General features: G+C 40.1%; 1 protein-coding gene across 5 annotated transcripts in view; it reads left to right on the top strand.

Annotated features, from left to right (window-relative positions):
• Nucleotides 1-16,567, top strand: part of LOC117256551 (plasma membrane calcium-transporting ATPase 1-like) — a 145,344-nt gene that overhangs the window by 82,976 nt on the left and 45,801 nt on the right. For 3 of the 5 annotated variants that reach the window (XM_033626028.2, XM_078170773.1, XM_033626032.2), the window contains exons 6-7: nt 1,115-1,240; nt 7,159-7,194. In XM_033626028.2, coding sequence (XP_033481919.1) covers nt 1,115-1,240; nt 7,159-7,194 — 162 coding nt within the window. The remainder of the gene's footprint in view (nt 1-1,114; nt 1,241-7,158; nt 7,195-16,567) is intronic. The other 2 variants (XM_033626033.2, XM_033626034.2) reach the window with 1 other exon arrangement.

Below are 16,567 nucleotides of genomic sequence, written 5' to 3'. Positions count from 1 at the left end.
TCAACACCCATTAACGGGTAACTCAGGAAAAAAAAACACATAATGATGTGAAATACAAAAGGCCTTTCCTTTTAGTCTGGCGCTCCATTGACCCAGTGAGCTTTAGTGCCACATTTCAAAGTGCTGTCCATTTAAATGTGATGCAATTTTAATGTTTTGGGATCTTTCATTTTATTTTCTGTTGGCTTTGCTGACAGACTGCCGGTTAGGCGTGTTAATATGCAGAAAAATGGTGCCCACTGCCCACCCTCAGTCTCCATTGGTTAGCTATTGATAGCTGCTCTGCACTAAACACCACCCAGATCGGATAGCAGGAAGCAATTACAGTGGGTAATGCCATCTCAGTTGCAGCACACTTTGCTGCAGAAACATGGTGGCCACTCTCCAGTCTCTCAAGTAGCCCTGGACAGTATGCAGTTTCATTTCGAGCCGCAAAACCCCTTTGACATTGTTTACTATGTTAGCACCACTAGTTGTACTGACATTAATAGCAGAACTAACAGATCTCAGAGCACTTAACATAGTTAACAATGCTAAAGGGGGTTTGCAGCTCAAAACTGAGCCAGATACTCACTGGGGCAACCTGGAGGGAGACCAAAGGGTGGGCACAATGTTTCTGCAGCAATGCTGTCGGGTTGGGACAGCGCTACTAGCGGTCATCACTGAATGAGCAGCATCGCTAGCTAGCTTCCACCAGACCCAGGATGTGCGTGGTACAGTAAAGTGAGGAGTAGCAAAATTAACTTAGAGATTGACATATAGCTCACCAGTAAATGGATTAACGGTTAACTGTTGACACACCTTTTATGGGGATAAAGAAGATATGAAATTGCTTAAAAATGTCAACACAGTTTTATCTTTAATCAAGGAGTGACTACCAATTAATTGTTGTGTAATTTCTTTGGACAGCCAGAGACTGAATCTGAGCGTCTCAAGCCAAAAAACATGAAAGCTGACAACCCACAACAAACTGTAAGATTAAAATGTAGTGGCCCTAAGATTGATCCTTGGGGAACTCCATAAGTTGATAATATCACTTAACAGTAAAACCGAGGTGCAAAGAAATAAAAATCAAGTTCCACTTGTGACTCCTGTCATTTGAATCTTTCCTCAGGGACCCACGTAATGGAGGGATCAGGCAGGATGGTGGTGTCAGCCGTCGGCCTAAACTCTCAGACTGGCATCATCTTTACTCTGCTGGGCGCTGGCGAGAACGACGAAGAGAAGAAGGTCAAGAAAAGTAAGACATGAGACAGAGCCTGTCGCACACGTCTCAAAAAACACAACTCATGTTGAAGTGTTGAAGGTCATACGAGGACACAAAGTGTGTGAAGTGTTGGGAGGAAAGAAAGTCAACAATCATCGTGTCAGCTTCTGAATATTTCTACTCTACTGTTTGAACAGTGCAGATTGGAAATATTTGCACGTTTTTATCAGCTGGTGTTGATTTGAAGTTTCTGCTGTCGTACTAGCCGACTCTGTCAGCAGGTAGAGTTCATTCAGTCTGAGCTGATAACAGCAGAGCTGTTTGAAGGGTCTAACTATAATATTTTAACATTACTGAGCTTCGATCTCATCACAAAAGCATCATCAGTGAATAAATGAGACCACGGATGAGTTTACTTCATATCTGCTGAACAGCAATGAAACACAACTGACATGAAATTTAATTATCTGACCAAGAGGGATGTGTACAACTGCAAGTTTACTATTTATTGACTTTTCACTTAACCCCTCCACCAACAGTGATTGTCAAGTTATACCTTAGCGACCATAACAAGGCACAGCAGGTCTGTCAGTTTGGTTTTCTCCACATATTGAAGCAATGTACAGCAAATGGGTGGTATTAAGAGATACACTCTGCATCCAAAACGATTGTGAGGTGGTGCCATATGTAGACAACGTAAGCTGCTCACGTTAGCATGTCTGGCTCGCTAGCTTATTGTGTACAGTTGTAATCAAGGCTGTGCCTGAAAGAAAAATATACCTGATTATGTGTTTTTTCTTGTTAAACTGAAATATAACACTAGAGATTAATAGCTCTTCCCTTTGATACTAGAAAACCATTGCTCCTCAACTGATTAGGATGCTGAATTTTTATTACATGGGAACTGTTAGCTTTAGCCTCAGTCTGTTTTGCATCATCACATGATGCAAAGTTATCACAATATACGTGACCATTACCGTCAGTAGCGTAGTGGATAGTGCTGGCGCCCCATGTAGAGAGGCAGTCTTAATGTTTAAAAGAAACAGACGTCCAGCAGGCGGCTGCAGGAGGTCGTTGTCTGCGTAATCCTCTTTTAAAAGAATCTAAAATAAAAAACTAATTGCTGGAGCATTCATTCTTTTTGCAGCAGAAAGCTCAGCCTTTTGTCAACAACATCATTACGTTACCTTACTTCACCTTACGTGTAGTGCAAACATGGTGACAACGCCTTTGCACTCTGCTCATCAAAATGAGCATATCTAAAAAACTAAATAAGATAGAAAGTTTAAATAAATAATAAATAAAAAGAATAAAAAAAAAATTTAAATAAATAATAAATAACAATTTTAATAGTTTTTTTCAATTATTATGGTTTATTGACCAACATAAAGTTTTAGCTTAGGTTGTACAGATTTTATGGATATGAAGCATTTGAAGATACTCCACAAGATGACATCACAATAAGCAAAAATACCAATGTAGGCACTGCCGGACCATTTTTATCTCAGAGTTCAAAAGGGCTAAATCAAGGACTTATTGTTTTAAATTCCCCAAATTTTAATATTAATTTCTTTTTATTATTGTAAACAGAATAAGTGCATGACAGGAAGCTAGACAGGTGTAGCAGCAGTAATGATTTCAGTTTTGTTGTACACTTGCAAACAAAGGCATCATTGGTAACATTTCAGTCATTTGACACTTTGAAATGTGTGACCACACAGACCTTTAAAAAAGACAAATAATACATCAAAATGTGAATAATATGTTTGGTTGGTCACCTGAAAAAGAAAAAACAAAAAACAAACAAAAAAAAAACTGTCGTGGTCTCATTTATTCAGGGTAGTTTCTGGCCATATACTGAGGTATTGATTTGACAGTGATGTAATGTTGGTTAAAAATGCGAAACATACCTTCCTCTGTTTACATACAGTTGCTTTTTGAAGTGGAACCCTTCAAAAAGTCCAGACGATCCTCGTACTATCACAGAGCAGTTTGATGTAAACCAACAGGCTTCTGCAGTCGGTCTCTATTGCTTTTGATTTGCTTGTGATCATGCTAACCCCCTTTTACTCATGTCTTTTTCTTTAGTTTGGTTTTGTCTGATCATTTGTTTTATTGGCTAAAGTTTGAGTTTGTCAGGCATTCATTGTGAACTGGCTGAATGAACCAGCTCAGCGGAGAGAGACGCTAAGGTTCACATTTTGGCCTCCAGTCACTGATTTTAAAATCCAAACCAGTAATGAATTCCTAATGAGGAGAACCATGAGACGAGTTTTCAGATTTAACTAAAATTAAACTGAAACTGAGCAGAAGAAGAAAGCTTTCATGAAACCATCTCACACGCATGTCTGTACTTCTACACTTGTGAGGGCCCTCATTGACATAATAAGTTCTCAAGTCCCTAATGTTAACCTTAATCTATAATCTAATTCAAACCATAATCCTAAAACCAGACCTGAACCCTCAAAAAACCCTTTGAAGAAGTGAGGACTGAACTAAATGCCCTCACTTTCCAAAATTGACCTCATTTTCCAAAAATGTCCTCACTTTTAAAATTGTACCTGCCCGCTGATTCTGAAACTTTAATCGGTCCCCACAAAGATAGAAGTACAAAAGACACACACACACACACACACACACACACACACACACACACACACACAAGCACTGTTGTGTGTCTCTTGAGTTTTGGTAACAGCAGACACACAGCAGACTTTACTGTCACACATGGCTGCATCAACCCACTAAACACACACAAATACACTTTAAAACACACACACACATTCATGCATTCATGTAAAGTCACACCCATTGGTTATCTTACAGCGGTAAGAGCCTCTACTATGTGCAAACACACACGCACACACACAGAAACACACACAGAGACACAAAGCAGTTCAGTCTTTGTCATCAATCACAAACCATGAGCTGAATAACAAAGAGCTGCGTGTGTGTGTGTCTGTGTGTGTGTGTGTTCATGTTGGCTTTGACCTTGCCAAACCTCCTTTCACAATAAAAGCAGGGAGCTCCATATTAGGGCAACAGGAAGTGAATTTCCCTGAGGAGTAAAATAACACCAGACCTGCACCTGTCACATCCTGTCACGTATTTGATCAATACACAACAGCTGACAAGGATCAATAACAGATGTTAACACCCACACGTACATATGCAAACAGCTGTGACGATCAAATTCAGACATGTGCAGTGAAGGAAGGAGTCGGTCCAACAGCTAAACACAACCCAAACCAGTCCACACACTGTTAAAGAGAACATATGTAGTGGTTTTGACAAGTATTTTTGCAATAAGTGCCTCAGTTAGAAGAATAATTGTCGACCAATCAGCAACCTTTTCACATAAGACAATTCAGTCAACAAATCATTTACATTTGCTGCATTTATTAGAAAGTTCACAGTAAAGAGACGGCAGGAAATGAAATGAGAGAGAGATGGGAAATGACATGGCAGCTATTCCTGCCATCCTGCCAGACTGGATTCAGGGACGTTATGATTTATTGTCAGCACCATAAAGGAATGGTTCACCCAAACACAAGATAAATTGTACACAGTACTCACTTCCCTAAGTTCTCCATGGTCCAAGAAAAAGTTGTCTATCCAGTGGTGGACTTTTTTTTTTTTTTTTAAATAAAGTATCTGTATTCAAATGTAGATATCTGTTTATAGAGATAAGTCGAAATAACCACCTCACAGAGGAGGAAGTCTTGGTCTGGACAGCTGCTTGCTACATCAGCTCTCCTGAAATACTGACTTGTGCTCCCAGAGACTTCTGGTTGTCAGACAGTGGACCCCAGAGTAGTCGTTACTATGGTAACAACTAATGGGACTAAAGGGATTGCTGCAAACAGACTTTGACAAAGGCCAACAAAGAAACTGTTTGGCAGTAGTTAAGCAAAAATCATTGTGTTTGGATTTTTGTGAGTCCACGAATGCATCCAAGTCACTTGGATAGTGCTGTACAGGATTTTTTTTTTTTTTTTTTTTTTTTTTTAAGTTTTGTGTGCGTTTTGACCTTTATCACTGTCTTTTGTTTGGCCTCTGTCAAAGCTTGTTTGCAGTGATGTGTTTTCATTTTTTGACTGCTCCACTCTCCTAAATGCCAATCGATAGAAAACTTTTTCAGGTACCATACAGAGGCTACGGAGATGAGAACTATATACAATTCATATTGGTTCTAGGTGAACTATTCCTTTGACCTTTGGCCGCAAGGATGAGTTATAGACTAAGACTGTTAACCCCTCAGACAAACCATCTGCCCAAACTTCCAACTAATGGCTGTTTATAATGTCATTATTGCTTCAGGATGCATTATTGGTCATAAACCAAAGTGCTGGACACATAAAAATGGTCCAAAAAGTTATTACAGTACATTCTCTGAGCACTGGGGCCCTTAAAGTCATAACAATAACAATAAAGTACTTCATTTGATACCTTTTTTCTACTTTATTTAATTCACATGATATAAATGCACTCAGTAAAGTAAAACACCAGACACCACAGGAGTGTTGTATCATCATACCTTCCAACATTGTGGTGGCATCTCGACACTTTGAACTGCCTAACTCCATAAATGCACCGCGCTCGACTTCACAACACCACAGACTGTATGGGTTGTAATTGCTTCACTACCCAGCCCTCACAAGCACCATAAATGTCTGTTAAAAATTGTATCCAATAGTTGAGATATTTCAGTTTAAACCAAACTGGCCAACAAACATTTCCAGAAAACTACAAAAATCATTTTGGGCTGCAACAAACACAATAAAACTGGTGTAGAAATATATTAGTATGTGAAATGGGTTGATTGGTCAATGAAATTTAAGATAATGTTGGACTAAACTTTGTTGTCATTGCACAGATGATGCACCAGTACAAAAAAATGCAGTTCATTCAGGAACACTTTAGTCAAAGAAAACCTCTGGTTCTGTTCTGGGGCTTCTCTGCGTTTCCTCGGGCCTACACAGAAAGCCTCTTCCAGGCGCCTATGTGGAAAGCATAAGATAGGAGACAGCACACCTCTCTGCCCTTCCACGTACAAATGAGGAAAGCCTGAGGCAGAGAGGCAAACCTCCCTGCCCTTCCATGCGCCCACATGGAAAGCCTAAGGCAAAAAGAGCAGCAAAGACCCCTCGGGAACAGAACAGAGCAGCACCAATGACAAACAGAAATGACATTGATAAGTCAGACACAGCACGAAAAGGAGGAGCTGGGGTGGAGGTGGGTTGCAAAGCGGCTTGCAGAGAAAGCAGCAACAGTAGGCAGGGCAGAGCAGTTTGAATAGAGCGCCCTGAATGAGATTCACCAACTGGTTGCATAGAAAGGAATCATGTGATCTATCAGCTGACTCCCTTCCATCAGTCAGCGGCTCCATCAGCTGATTGGGCTTTCTGAGATCAGGTGATGTAGCTGGGATGTGAGCTGAGGGTGACATCGTGTCCTGCCTGAACTAACGCTATGCTCAGCCTTAGCATCCAACCAGAGTGTATGAACAGTAGTGCATACACGGATGATGTAGCTATATGTACAACATGAACACAAACTATGTACTTTATGAACGATAAGGTGGTGTGTATAGAACTGATCTACATGTACACAGAGCATTGTGGTGACTCAAACCAATTAAATGTATTTATTTAATTTGTTATTATTTAACATTCAATTGAATTTCTGAATCAGACTCTACATTTTGATTTATTTTGAGATATTGATAAATTGATAAGCTCTACTGTGAAACACTGTTGGTTCTCCGCAGCAGGAAGTAACGTGTCTCTCTCCTCTGATTGGTCCATTCCTGCCCACAACACACACACGACACACACACACCTGTGGGTTTCTATCAGTTTGAACTTTGTGTTCTCCCTCAGTTTGATTTGATCTTATTTTTCTTTTGAGCCATCTTATCAGCATTCCGCCCTCTCTCTCTGTCCGAACAGGTAAAAAACAAGGACCCCCCGAAAATCGCAACAAAGGTAACCCCTCCATTCATCCATCTGTCCCTCTCTGTCCCTCCATCCTTCCCTGTTACTCACCCCCTCCTCACCCTCCACCCAGCGGCAGGAGGGGAGTGTCCAGTCCATCTCTCTCCCTCTCTCTCTCTCTGCTGTATAAAGGGGGACGTTCTCTCGCCTTGCTTTACCTGTGAAAGGGTGCAACTCTCAACCTTTAAGTCTTTGACAGCCAATCACAGCTTCCACTGTTGTCATGGTAACTGTCACGGTGGTGATTATATTTGTGCCTTAAATTCTGACAGCGTGTCTGGATATTTTGAGCACGAGAGAAAAGTTTTGCAACCAATAAAATTATATTTTGTTGAGAAATTAACACTCAGAGAAGGATTACATTAAGAAAACAAAAATTTATGTTTTACTCAATCAATGTGTGCTTAATATTATCCACGAAAATAACCCCTCTCTTGTGGTTTTAGTTATTTTATTGCTAGCTACACAGTCAAAGGAGAAACAACATTAATGTAGTTCATGTTTAAAAACATGAACTTTCACTGAACCTCTGAATTTAGAATAAATCTAAATCTAAGAAATGATTCTACTGCACTAGATTTAGTTTTAAAAGCCTGCTGTGAGGTGATGTAGAGATGAAACGATTTCTCAATCATCAGTTAGTCAGTTTATTAAATATTAATCTGAAACTTTTTGTTATAAAATGCAGTATTTATTGAAACAAGTAAAAGTCTCACTATGATTAAAAAAAATCTCTTTTACAAGACCGACCTGACCAAGACGGCAACATTGATGTCCTTACACCAATAAACGCGAACAGATAAAGGCAACGTCACACCACAAACAAGTGAGGAAATCCAGTCAAAATGCAAAAAAATAAAATAAAAAAACAAACAAACAAACAAACAAAACAGTTATAACAACAATGTGTAACAGTTTCAGTGCAAATTTTAGGAACAATTACAAGAGTGCTAATTTCTTTATCCTTGTAAATTGACCATAATTCCACCATAGTAATCAGCTCGGACAGTTCCAGGTCCTTCTGCATGTTAGTTCTGTTTGAACCTTGGGGACCAACATCTGTGGAGTAATATGGGAGTGCAGGCCGTATTCATTTATGTTTTAACACAGATTTGTTGATAATGATTTAATTGTATAATTTTAAAGTGCATATGCCAAACCTATTGGCTTACTTTACTTAAAAGTTGGGTTTTGGGGAACCAACGTGTCTTAATTTTCTGACATTTTGTTGACTATATTACCCAGGAAATAATTGCAGATAAATTAATACTGAAATAATTGTTAGTTGCAGCCCTTGTAACTCAGCTAGCTGTATAAATATCGCACTCAATTCAGGGCATCACATTTAATGTTTTTAACATTGTTTTTGCCGCTGAGATAATAGATTAGAGACAGCCTATAATTTTACTTCTTTAAAGGGACATTTCAGCCCTAAATCAAAAAAGACTTATTTCTAATCTTACCTGTCATGCTGTTTATCAGTCTAGATTGTTTTGATGTGAGTTGCAGAGTGTTGAAGATATCAGCCATAGGGATGTCTGCCTTCTCTCAAATATAATGGAACTAGATTATATTGTGGTGCTCAAAGTGCTGAAAAAGTACATTTGAAAAACTCTTCTGCCACACCCACCAACCGTATCACTGCACAAAAGGAAGCGTGCATCTACTGCTAGCTCACCTGATACCACTGAGCTAGCTAACGTCACAGCTCAGCTGCAGAAGACACCATTAATGTTTACATCCCGCACTGTAATAAGCACGAGCCTCTCGTCCATGAGTAGATGTATGCTTCCTTCTGCAGGAAAAGATGTGTATTTTTAATTTTAGCGTGGACTCTTTCTTAAACATAGCTACTTAAATCATTATAATTCTTTGGTTGTGTAATTTGCAAGTTAGCCAGATAGCTTAATTACCTACTAAGTCAACCATCTCATAAGTGAGTTTGCTACTTATCAACATAATTAGCTCACAAGCTAATAAAATTCACATTAAACCTCCAGAACAAAATGTAATAAAGGTTTGAAGAAGATATGCAAATTAAACTGTATAACACACTTTGTTTGTGGGAGCGTGCAGAGAAAAAATGAGCACAACTGAGTATAAGAGGTTATCGTTGTGCACTTATGTTGATAATATCTAACACAAAGCAGGTTTATTGAGTACAGAATAAAATCTTGTTTGCTCAAATCAGTTTTTTCTCTGAGTTGTAATGATTTCTCGACAAAATATAATTTCTGTGCTTGCAAAAACTCAAATGTTCCATCACACTCTCAGAGCTGAGACACAGATATAACTCCACTCTAACATACTCATCTGTCTGACCTCTAAGGTGTCCTTCATGGGTGACGCTGTGTTGAAATCAAGCGCTCCCTCAGTGCTTCCCTCAGTTTTTAATATTTGAGGGATTTTATGGCTGCGTGCTTGTGCTGATGACGTCATCGCCGCAACCTCCAAACTCGACAAGCCAACCGTCCTCACTGTCCCGTGTGATCCAACACATGTCCAACTTCCCCCTGCAAGCTGTCTCAACACACACACATACACACAAACACACAAACACACAGCTCCCCTCCTCCCGACCTCCCATGGTTTGAGCATCTGCTGTGGACAGAATGCTTCTTGATGTACACAGAAACACACACACACTTGCTCTTGGATGCTCATCACACTTTTGCACACAGAAATAATTCACAGAGCTGCAGTCACGGATGACCTCCACTAAAAACACTTAGGGAACAAAATCCGCAGAAACACCTTTAGTCACATGGTTGACTTTGTAGCTTTCAGTGGTGGAAGAAGTATTCCAATCCTTAACTTTAAGAGTAACTTTGTTTTTTTTTTGGTTTGTTTGTTTTTTTAACCTGGGCTCTATACTTCCATGTTTTTGTGTCTAAGTGACTAATGGACACAACAATTTTTGAAATTGGTCCAGTACTGAGTGAGAGGGCTGCAGCTGGAAGCTACAAAACGGGCTGCGATGAAATCACTCGGGACTGTTGCACAGTCAGAAGTGCTTGTTTTTGCCACTGACAGACTCCCGTTGTCATTAGAAGTGTCTGACACACTAAAACGTTTTTCTTTACCATCTATCAGCTCCGTCTGTTATTGTGTCAGACAAAGTTTTGCTCATGTAGAAGTCTCTTTCTGAAGTATCATGAAGTTAGTTGTTGTAGGAACAGACCAAATTTTATAACTTTCAGTTTCCCATCAAAGGAATACTGTGACGATTTGGGAGTTATGCCCTTTCTCTATCATGAGACAACATGATCGATATCTTTTTTGTGTCTGTACGTCCACTGGCTGGGTCTCAGCGGTTAGCATTGCGGGTTAGCTTAGCGAATACAATTGAAGTCTATAGGGGGTTAGTAGCCTACGGTGAAAGTGGACAAATGAACGTTACAGAAACCCTAAAGCTGGCACTTCTGCACATGCATTTAAAATAAATGTGTTTAAACATTAATTCGAAAAACGTTTTAGAAGAAGTTTGATACACAGAACTATAGTGTGTTTGCGATAAAATGCTGTATCGATTTTTTCCCTCACCCTGAGTACTTAGTTATCTTCCACCACTGATAGCTTCAGAGTTCTGACAGAGAATTCTCACCAACTGCAGCTCTACTGAGTTCATTAGCCTCTTTTAGCTCCTAGTTTCGGTTTCACAGCACATTTATGGTACAGTTTGAGTCCCGGCAGTCTCATTGACACGTTTTCACAAGTGGCTGTTTTTATACAACACCAATGGGATGATGATGCTTCTTTGTGTCCACTGGATGTAGAAGTAGGAAGTTGTTTGTACATAATAATGTGTCCGGATTGTGTGTCTGTCAGCTTATGGTGGAGTTTTGCTGCCCGCTTGTGGCCTAAAAACTCAAATGCTTACCGCTGGTTTTAATACCTTCAAATGCTTTTACTTTGCTGTTTTGTTTTTTTATCACTGTAAAGCTTCTATCACTTCCTGCAGATCTTTCACAGTAAAAGTCTAGGAAAAGGGGAGAAAAAGAGCTGTAACTAAGGAGTATTTTCACTGATGCCCTCAGTAAGCCCAGTTCAACATATCAGAGCTTCTTAGTTCCCAGGCCAACAATCTAGCTGGAACTAGGCAAGTTTGGCATTTTAGCTTGAAATATGACTTAAGGCCGTGACACACCAAGCCAACAGTCAGCTTGTTGGACAATGCTGGATTGGTGAGTGTCTGTCACCCTCTTGTTTTCGGTGTGTCCCGCACGTTGGTGAATGAAATCACTCTGACTGGCAGTTCAGCTTAGCGCACGAGAAGAGAAACAGAAGTGAGGAAAGTAAACAAATAGCTAAAGTCAAGAGGAAGTGAGACCAAAACTAACTTTTTACATAAGGTAAGATTTATTTTTCTTTAGTCATTAAGCCCTTTAGCAGAAATGTTTCCTGATGGTTTGTGTTATTGTTCACTGACACACAGTAATATGCTTTGTTTTTTCAACATTGGATTGTGTTGGTAATGTGCTAACCAGCTAACTAGTGTCAAGATGGTCTTCCGGTTTCCCTTTTTGAATGATGGTTATGTACTACCACCCTACTGCTGGTGTAGAGAGTTATTTGTGGTCAGCCATTGGCTGTAGTATTTACAATGTGTTCATGTGCAACTCTTTGCCCGAGACACAGGAAACGTGACAACAGTCAGCTTTTGTTGATGCCGGTTTGGTGTGTCTGGGCCTTTAAAATATCAGTTATCAAAATAGTTGCCAGTTAATCTTCTGTAGAGGCTAGGTGATTAATTAGCTAATCATGTAAGCTCAGGGGCAGAGGCACCTCCAAGGAGAAGCCTTGGCCCCCTGAAACAATTGCTGCCCCCCTGCAATTGCCCCTCCTGGCAAAAATAATTCAAGGCGAATATTAGTGTCCTTAAGGGGCTGTGGCGTGCTTAATTCTTAAGCTAGGGCAAAGGTAATGGTGTCATCTGAAACTAGACAACCTAAGGTATCCGTTATCTGTAATGGGGTTAGCAACACCTTTAACACTTTAGCACACAACACTTTCCCTTGAGCTCTCACCTCAAGATATCTGAATGAAATTGGTTTAATGCCTACCAATGAGTCTCCCTTAAACCTGGGGTTAAGGTTTTTTTTCCCCAGTAAATGTTTTGTTTCTTACAATCAACTGTATTCCTTCAGATTAAAGCTTTTATTTGTCTTTTTAAGGAAAGGACATCCAGCCTATCTGAAGAATATTGAGTCACCTAACATGTATAGACACCAAACACACTGACCCAGGTTAAGTGTTAACTGTACCTGTATTAATATATGCACATCAGATAATTGGTAATATTAACTGTAAAATAAGAAATCAAAGTATTTAACTGTACAATTCCTTATCCCTACATATTGGCATAGTTTAAACTAACCTTTATATTGGTTTTGGTGTGCCACCTCAATTTCCAGTGGCCCAATCTGGCCACCACTATGAAAAATTCCTGGAGGCGCCACTGCTCGAGGGGAAATTCTGCCTTTTGAGCTGTTGTTTAGCTCTTATCTGTGCAGGAAGTAACTCCACAGTGATTAAAAAAACAGCAAAGTAGAAGCAACTGGAAATAATGAGGGAACAAAAATAGTGTTCGTGTTAAAAGGAGAAAGTGGGAGCAGCAGAGTGGTGGAATGAGTCTGGTGTTGTACTGATGGAATTCCTGCTGTGAAAATGTACATTATACTGAATGTATCAAGACAACGGGCTCTCTTTTTAACACTGATGTTGTTTTCATTCACTCAGTCACCTCTGCTTTGCCTTGTTGTTTTTTCGATTACTGTTAAATTAGCGCAAATGGAACTTCCTGCAGATGTTTCAAATTAAAAGCTCGCCAGGAAAGGGGGGAATTTGTCCTTTGAGCTGCTGGAAGGCTTTTAATGTGAAACATCTGTGCGGGAGGTGTTGAGTTTTGCCGACAGCAACAACAAAAAATTAGTGGAGCATTTGAAATGTTCGGTTTTCCCACCGCACATTTTCACGCGTTTATTATATTCAGATAAATGTGACTATCTGTTGACACTGTTGAGGAAAACCAACTGATCCACACAGTGCCGTGATATTTTTTGGCTGAAGCGAGCTGTTAGTGTGTGTGGGAGTTGCACCCTTGCAGTATTAGTGGGCTGTGGGCTGTCGTCTGTTCTGTTTGTGTATCCTCAGTTTCTTTTCTTTTCGCCTTTGATTCCTCTCATTTCTCTCACTGTTGCCTCCTTGCAGGGTGTTGCTCAGGACTTCATGTTGTCTTGTAATCACTGTTTGACTCTCTCCCTCTTCTCTGTTATTTTTCTGTCTTGCTGAAGTCTCCTGCAGCCTCCACAGCTCTGCAGCCTCCTCTACCTCCTCCTGTCTATCTCTGTCGTGGTTCTGCATCGCTGTCGTTTTTCGTTTTCTGGGGTGATCCTTTGAGTTCGTCTTCTGTTTGTTGACTTGCTTTCTTTTTGATTGTCAGACACCCTCCTCCCCCCTCTGCCCGCCGTGCGCTCTCCCATGGTTCAGTGCTGCGCCTGTTTACAGTTCTGTGGTTGGTCAGTGGGTCTCAGTCCTGTTCATGTGAAGCTGTGTCAGTTAGTTCTATGTTGTGGCTTGTCTTCAGACTGGACCATGTGCATAAAGCTCCGCAGCTTCCTGGTTTGACACCGACTCATTCCCACGTTCAGAGTGTCTACGTGTCATGTTGAGGTCATGCTGTCGTGAAATGACTTCCCTTTTAGCAAAATTCTGTATGGGGACTTCTGATAAAACTCAGAGTGAGGCAGTGACGATGACAGTGAAGGCGTTTTGGGATTAAAGTGTCCAAAAAACATACGACTACATGGTTTTAATCCAACATCCCCAAATCTTTGAAGTTCCTCAAGCTCACTGTGGATGTTTTCTACAAAATATGAAGAGTGAGCTGGGAGGAAATGTTGGTCATCTTAGCAGATTTATTTTTTATGTTGTGTTCACATGGAATCAGGCAGACAACACCTTCTGGATGGCACGGGAAAACAAACAAACAGTCGGGCGGAGTGGCAGGACGGTAAAATGAAACATACATGACGATATGTTGCAATGGTGATGACATACAAATCGTCCAGTAATCATCCAGATCGCTCAAGTTTCTCTACATGTGAGGAAGCTACGTAACATACGGTTGTAGATTCCGTCACAGAGGACAGCAAAAAGTTAAAATAGTTCAACTGTGAATGTCAGTGTCGTCTACCATTTCCTTAACAGGTATTCTCTGCCAGCTTTACCCTTACGGTCCTGCTCTTGTCAACTTAAATAATATCCGGCTTGACGTCTGCTGTCTGTCTGATTCCATGAGAGCTCATCATTCGAGACATTGAGCCCCATGCAAGAACATGTTCTTATCCTTAACCTCTCCTACATTTGTCATTCGAGTTTGCTTGTACAAGTGCTCATACGAGTGTACAAACATCTCTCATTGTAAATCCTTCATTTTAATGGATATGACTTGTTCTTAAGGGCGTGTACGTTTGTGAGATTTACCACTGCTGTCAAAACTTCAAATTCAGCATCTGGGTCAAATTAATGTGTGACTCATTTTACAATCAATTATAAGGTCAGAATTCACTAGATTGATTGTCACATCTCGTAACTGGGAGTTTCGTTTTAAAAGGCAAATAAGTTTATAATCCATTTTCTAAGATTACATCAAGTTTAGGCTTAAATCACTCTCATTGTAAATGACATACACTTAGCGGCCACAACACCTTCACAGTCTAACGCAATCTAACACAACTGCTCTGCCATAAAGTCTGCTTTTATGATGCCAATCTATTCTTTGTGTCACAGAGATGTTAATTAAATTGTATGTTTTAGCACTGAGGTGATAGTTAGTGATGGTGTTGTGATGGAGTCCATTATATTGAGAGGTGTTTTTAATATTCTGTTACCCTCATGTAAATGGAAAGGTAAAAAAAAAAATAGAAACACCTCTCAATATGATGTAGTCCAATACAGCACCACCTTAATTGTTCTATTATTCAGTTTTATTATCTAAACTTTATGGCGCAATAGTATTGGATTGCATTAGATTGTGTAGGTAAACCATGGTTTAACAACAACAAGGCGATTCAAAGAGCTTTACACAAGACGTAAATGAATGAAGAAGAAGAAAATAAACATAAGCCAATATAATTCGACACAAATAAATAGGATTTAAAAGGTTTAAAACATAAATAAGTGGCCACTGAGTGAAGGTTTCTAAATCTACATTAGTACCTTAGCTACACCTCCTTAAAGGTATACTGTGCAGGAACTGTTGGTTACTGTTTGTAACCACCACATTCAGACTTGGCCCCTCCTCCCTACACTGCTCATGCATACCAGGACCCCAGGAAGTGAGCTGGGCTGTGAAGTAAATTTTCAGAGTGATACTCAAAAAGACTTTTTTCCCGTTGTCCCTTAAATTGGGAAAGAGACGTCTGTATATCAGTGGCTAAATATTTTTGAGCATCACAACTCCCGCAAAATGACTCATTCCGCTATCACGATTTAATCCATTTGGTCTGATAACATTTGGAAAGTCTAGAAAAGCTGCAAAATTTAATTCATTATATCTCCATTCAAGTTAGCAGAGTGCTGAAGCGGAAGTAGCCGGCTGCAGAAAAAGACATTTTTTTGCTTCATGCACCACTGAGCAACTTTTATAGGAATTAATGGGGTCCTGCCTCCAACGCTGTATCCAGGTCTCTTAATACATCCATCATATGTACACTGCAAGCTATTGTTTTGGGTAGGTTACATCTGTTGTAAGCTAACTAAGCTAACCGCCAGCGTCTCCTTCAGTGCTCACTAGTGAAAGTGAAAGCCAACCTCAGATTCACTCTCGTTTAGGAGCGAGCTTTGTCTCGCTATATTTGCATTTTTTTCAGTGCTGTGTCTGTGATTTTGTAGCTTCTTCTTAGATGTGTGCTGCTACCACCTGGTCCCTGCCTTTTTATAAAGCCCCAGCCTCACCTGCGAGCTGTTCCTGGCCGGGGGTTAATGCCCCAAAATGTCCTAAACACAGCAAAATAAGTAGAAAATAAGATAATACAGGCAGAGGTGTCTGCAGATAAATACACTGCACCACACTTCTGGCGGGTTATAAATGATGATGTAGAGGAATTACCTTTTTACAAGTCCATTATGTTTTTAGGAACATCCTGCATAGTACACCTTAAACATATTAAGAAAGGAATGAAAACATCTACAGTACAGAAAGCTTTTTTCCACATTTATTCCAATAACCCTTCTTCCCCCAACTAATTTATCATGCACTGTATTTTTTGTGCCACCCCAGCCTAAGTGCACCTAAACCCCTGTAATACTCCCAGCAGCGGTGCCTCGTATTATGTTTTATCACGGCTGTGTACTATTGTGT

Source organism: Epinephelus lanceolatus, chromosome 1 (assembly GCF_041903045.1).
Source record: "Epinephelus lanceolatus isolate andai-2023 chromosome 1, ASM4190304v1, whole genome shotgun sequence".
NCBI lineage: Eukaryota > Metazoa > Chordata > Actinopteri > Perciformes > Serranidae > Epinephelus > Epinephelus lanceolatus.
The sequence above is the reverse complement of the archived record's forward strand: the minus strand, read 5'-3'. Positions and strand labels throughout refer to the sequence as shown.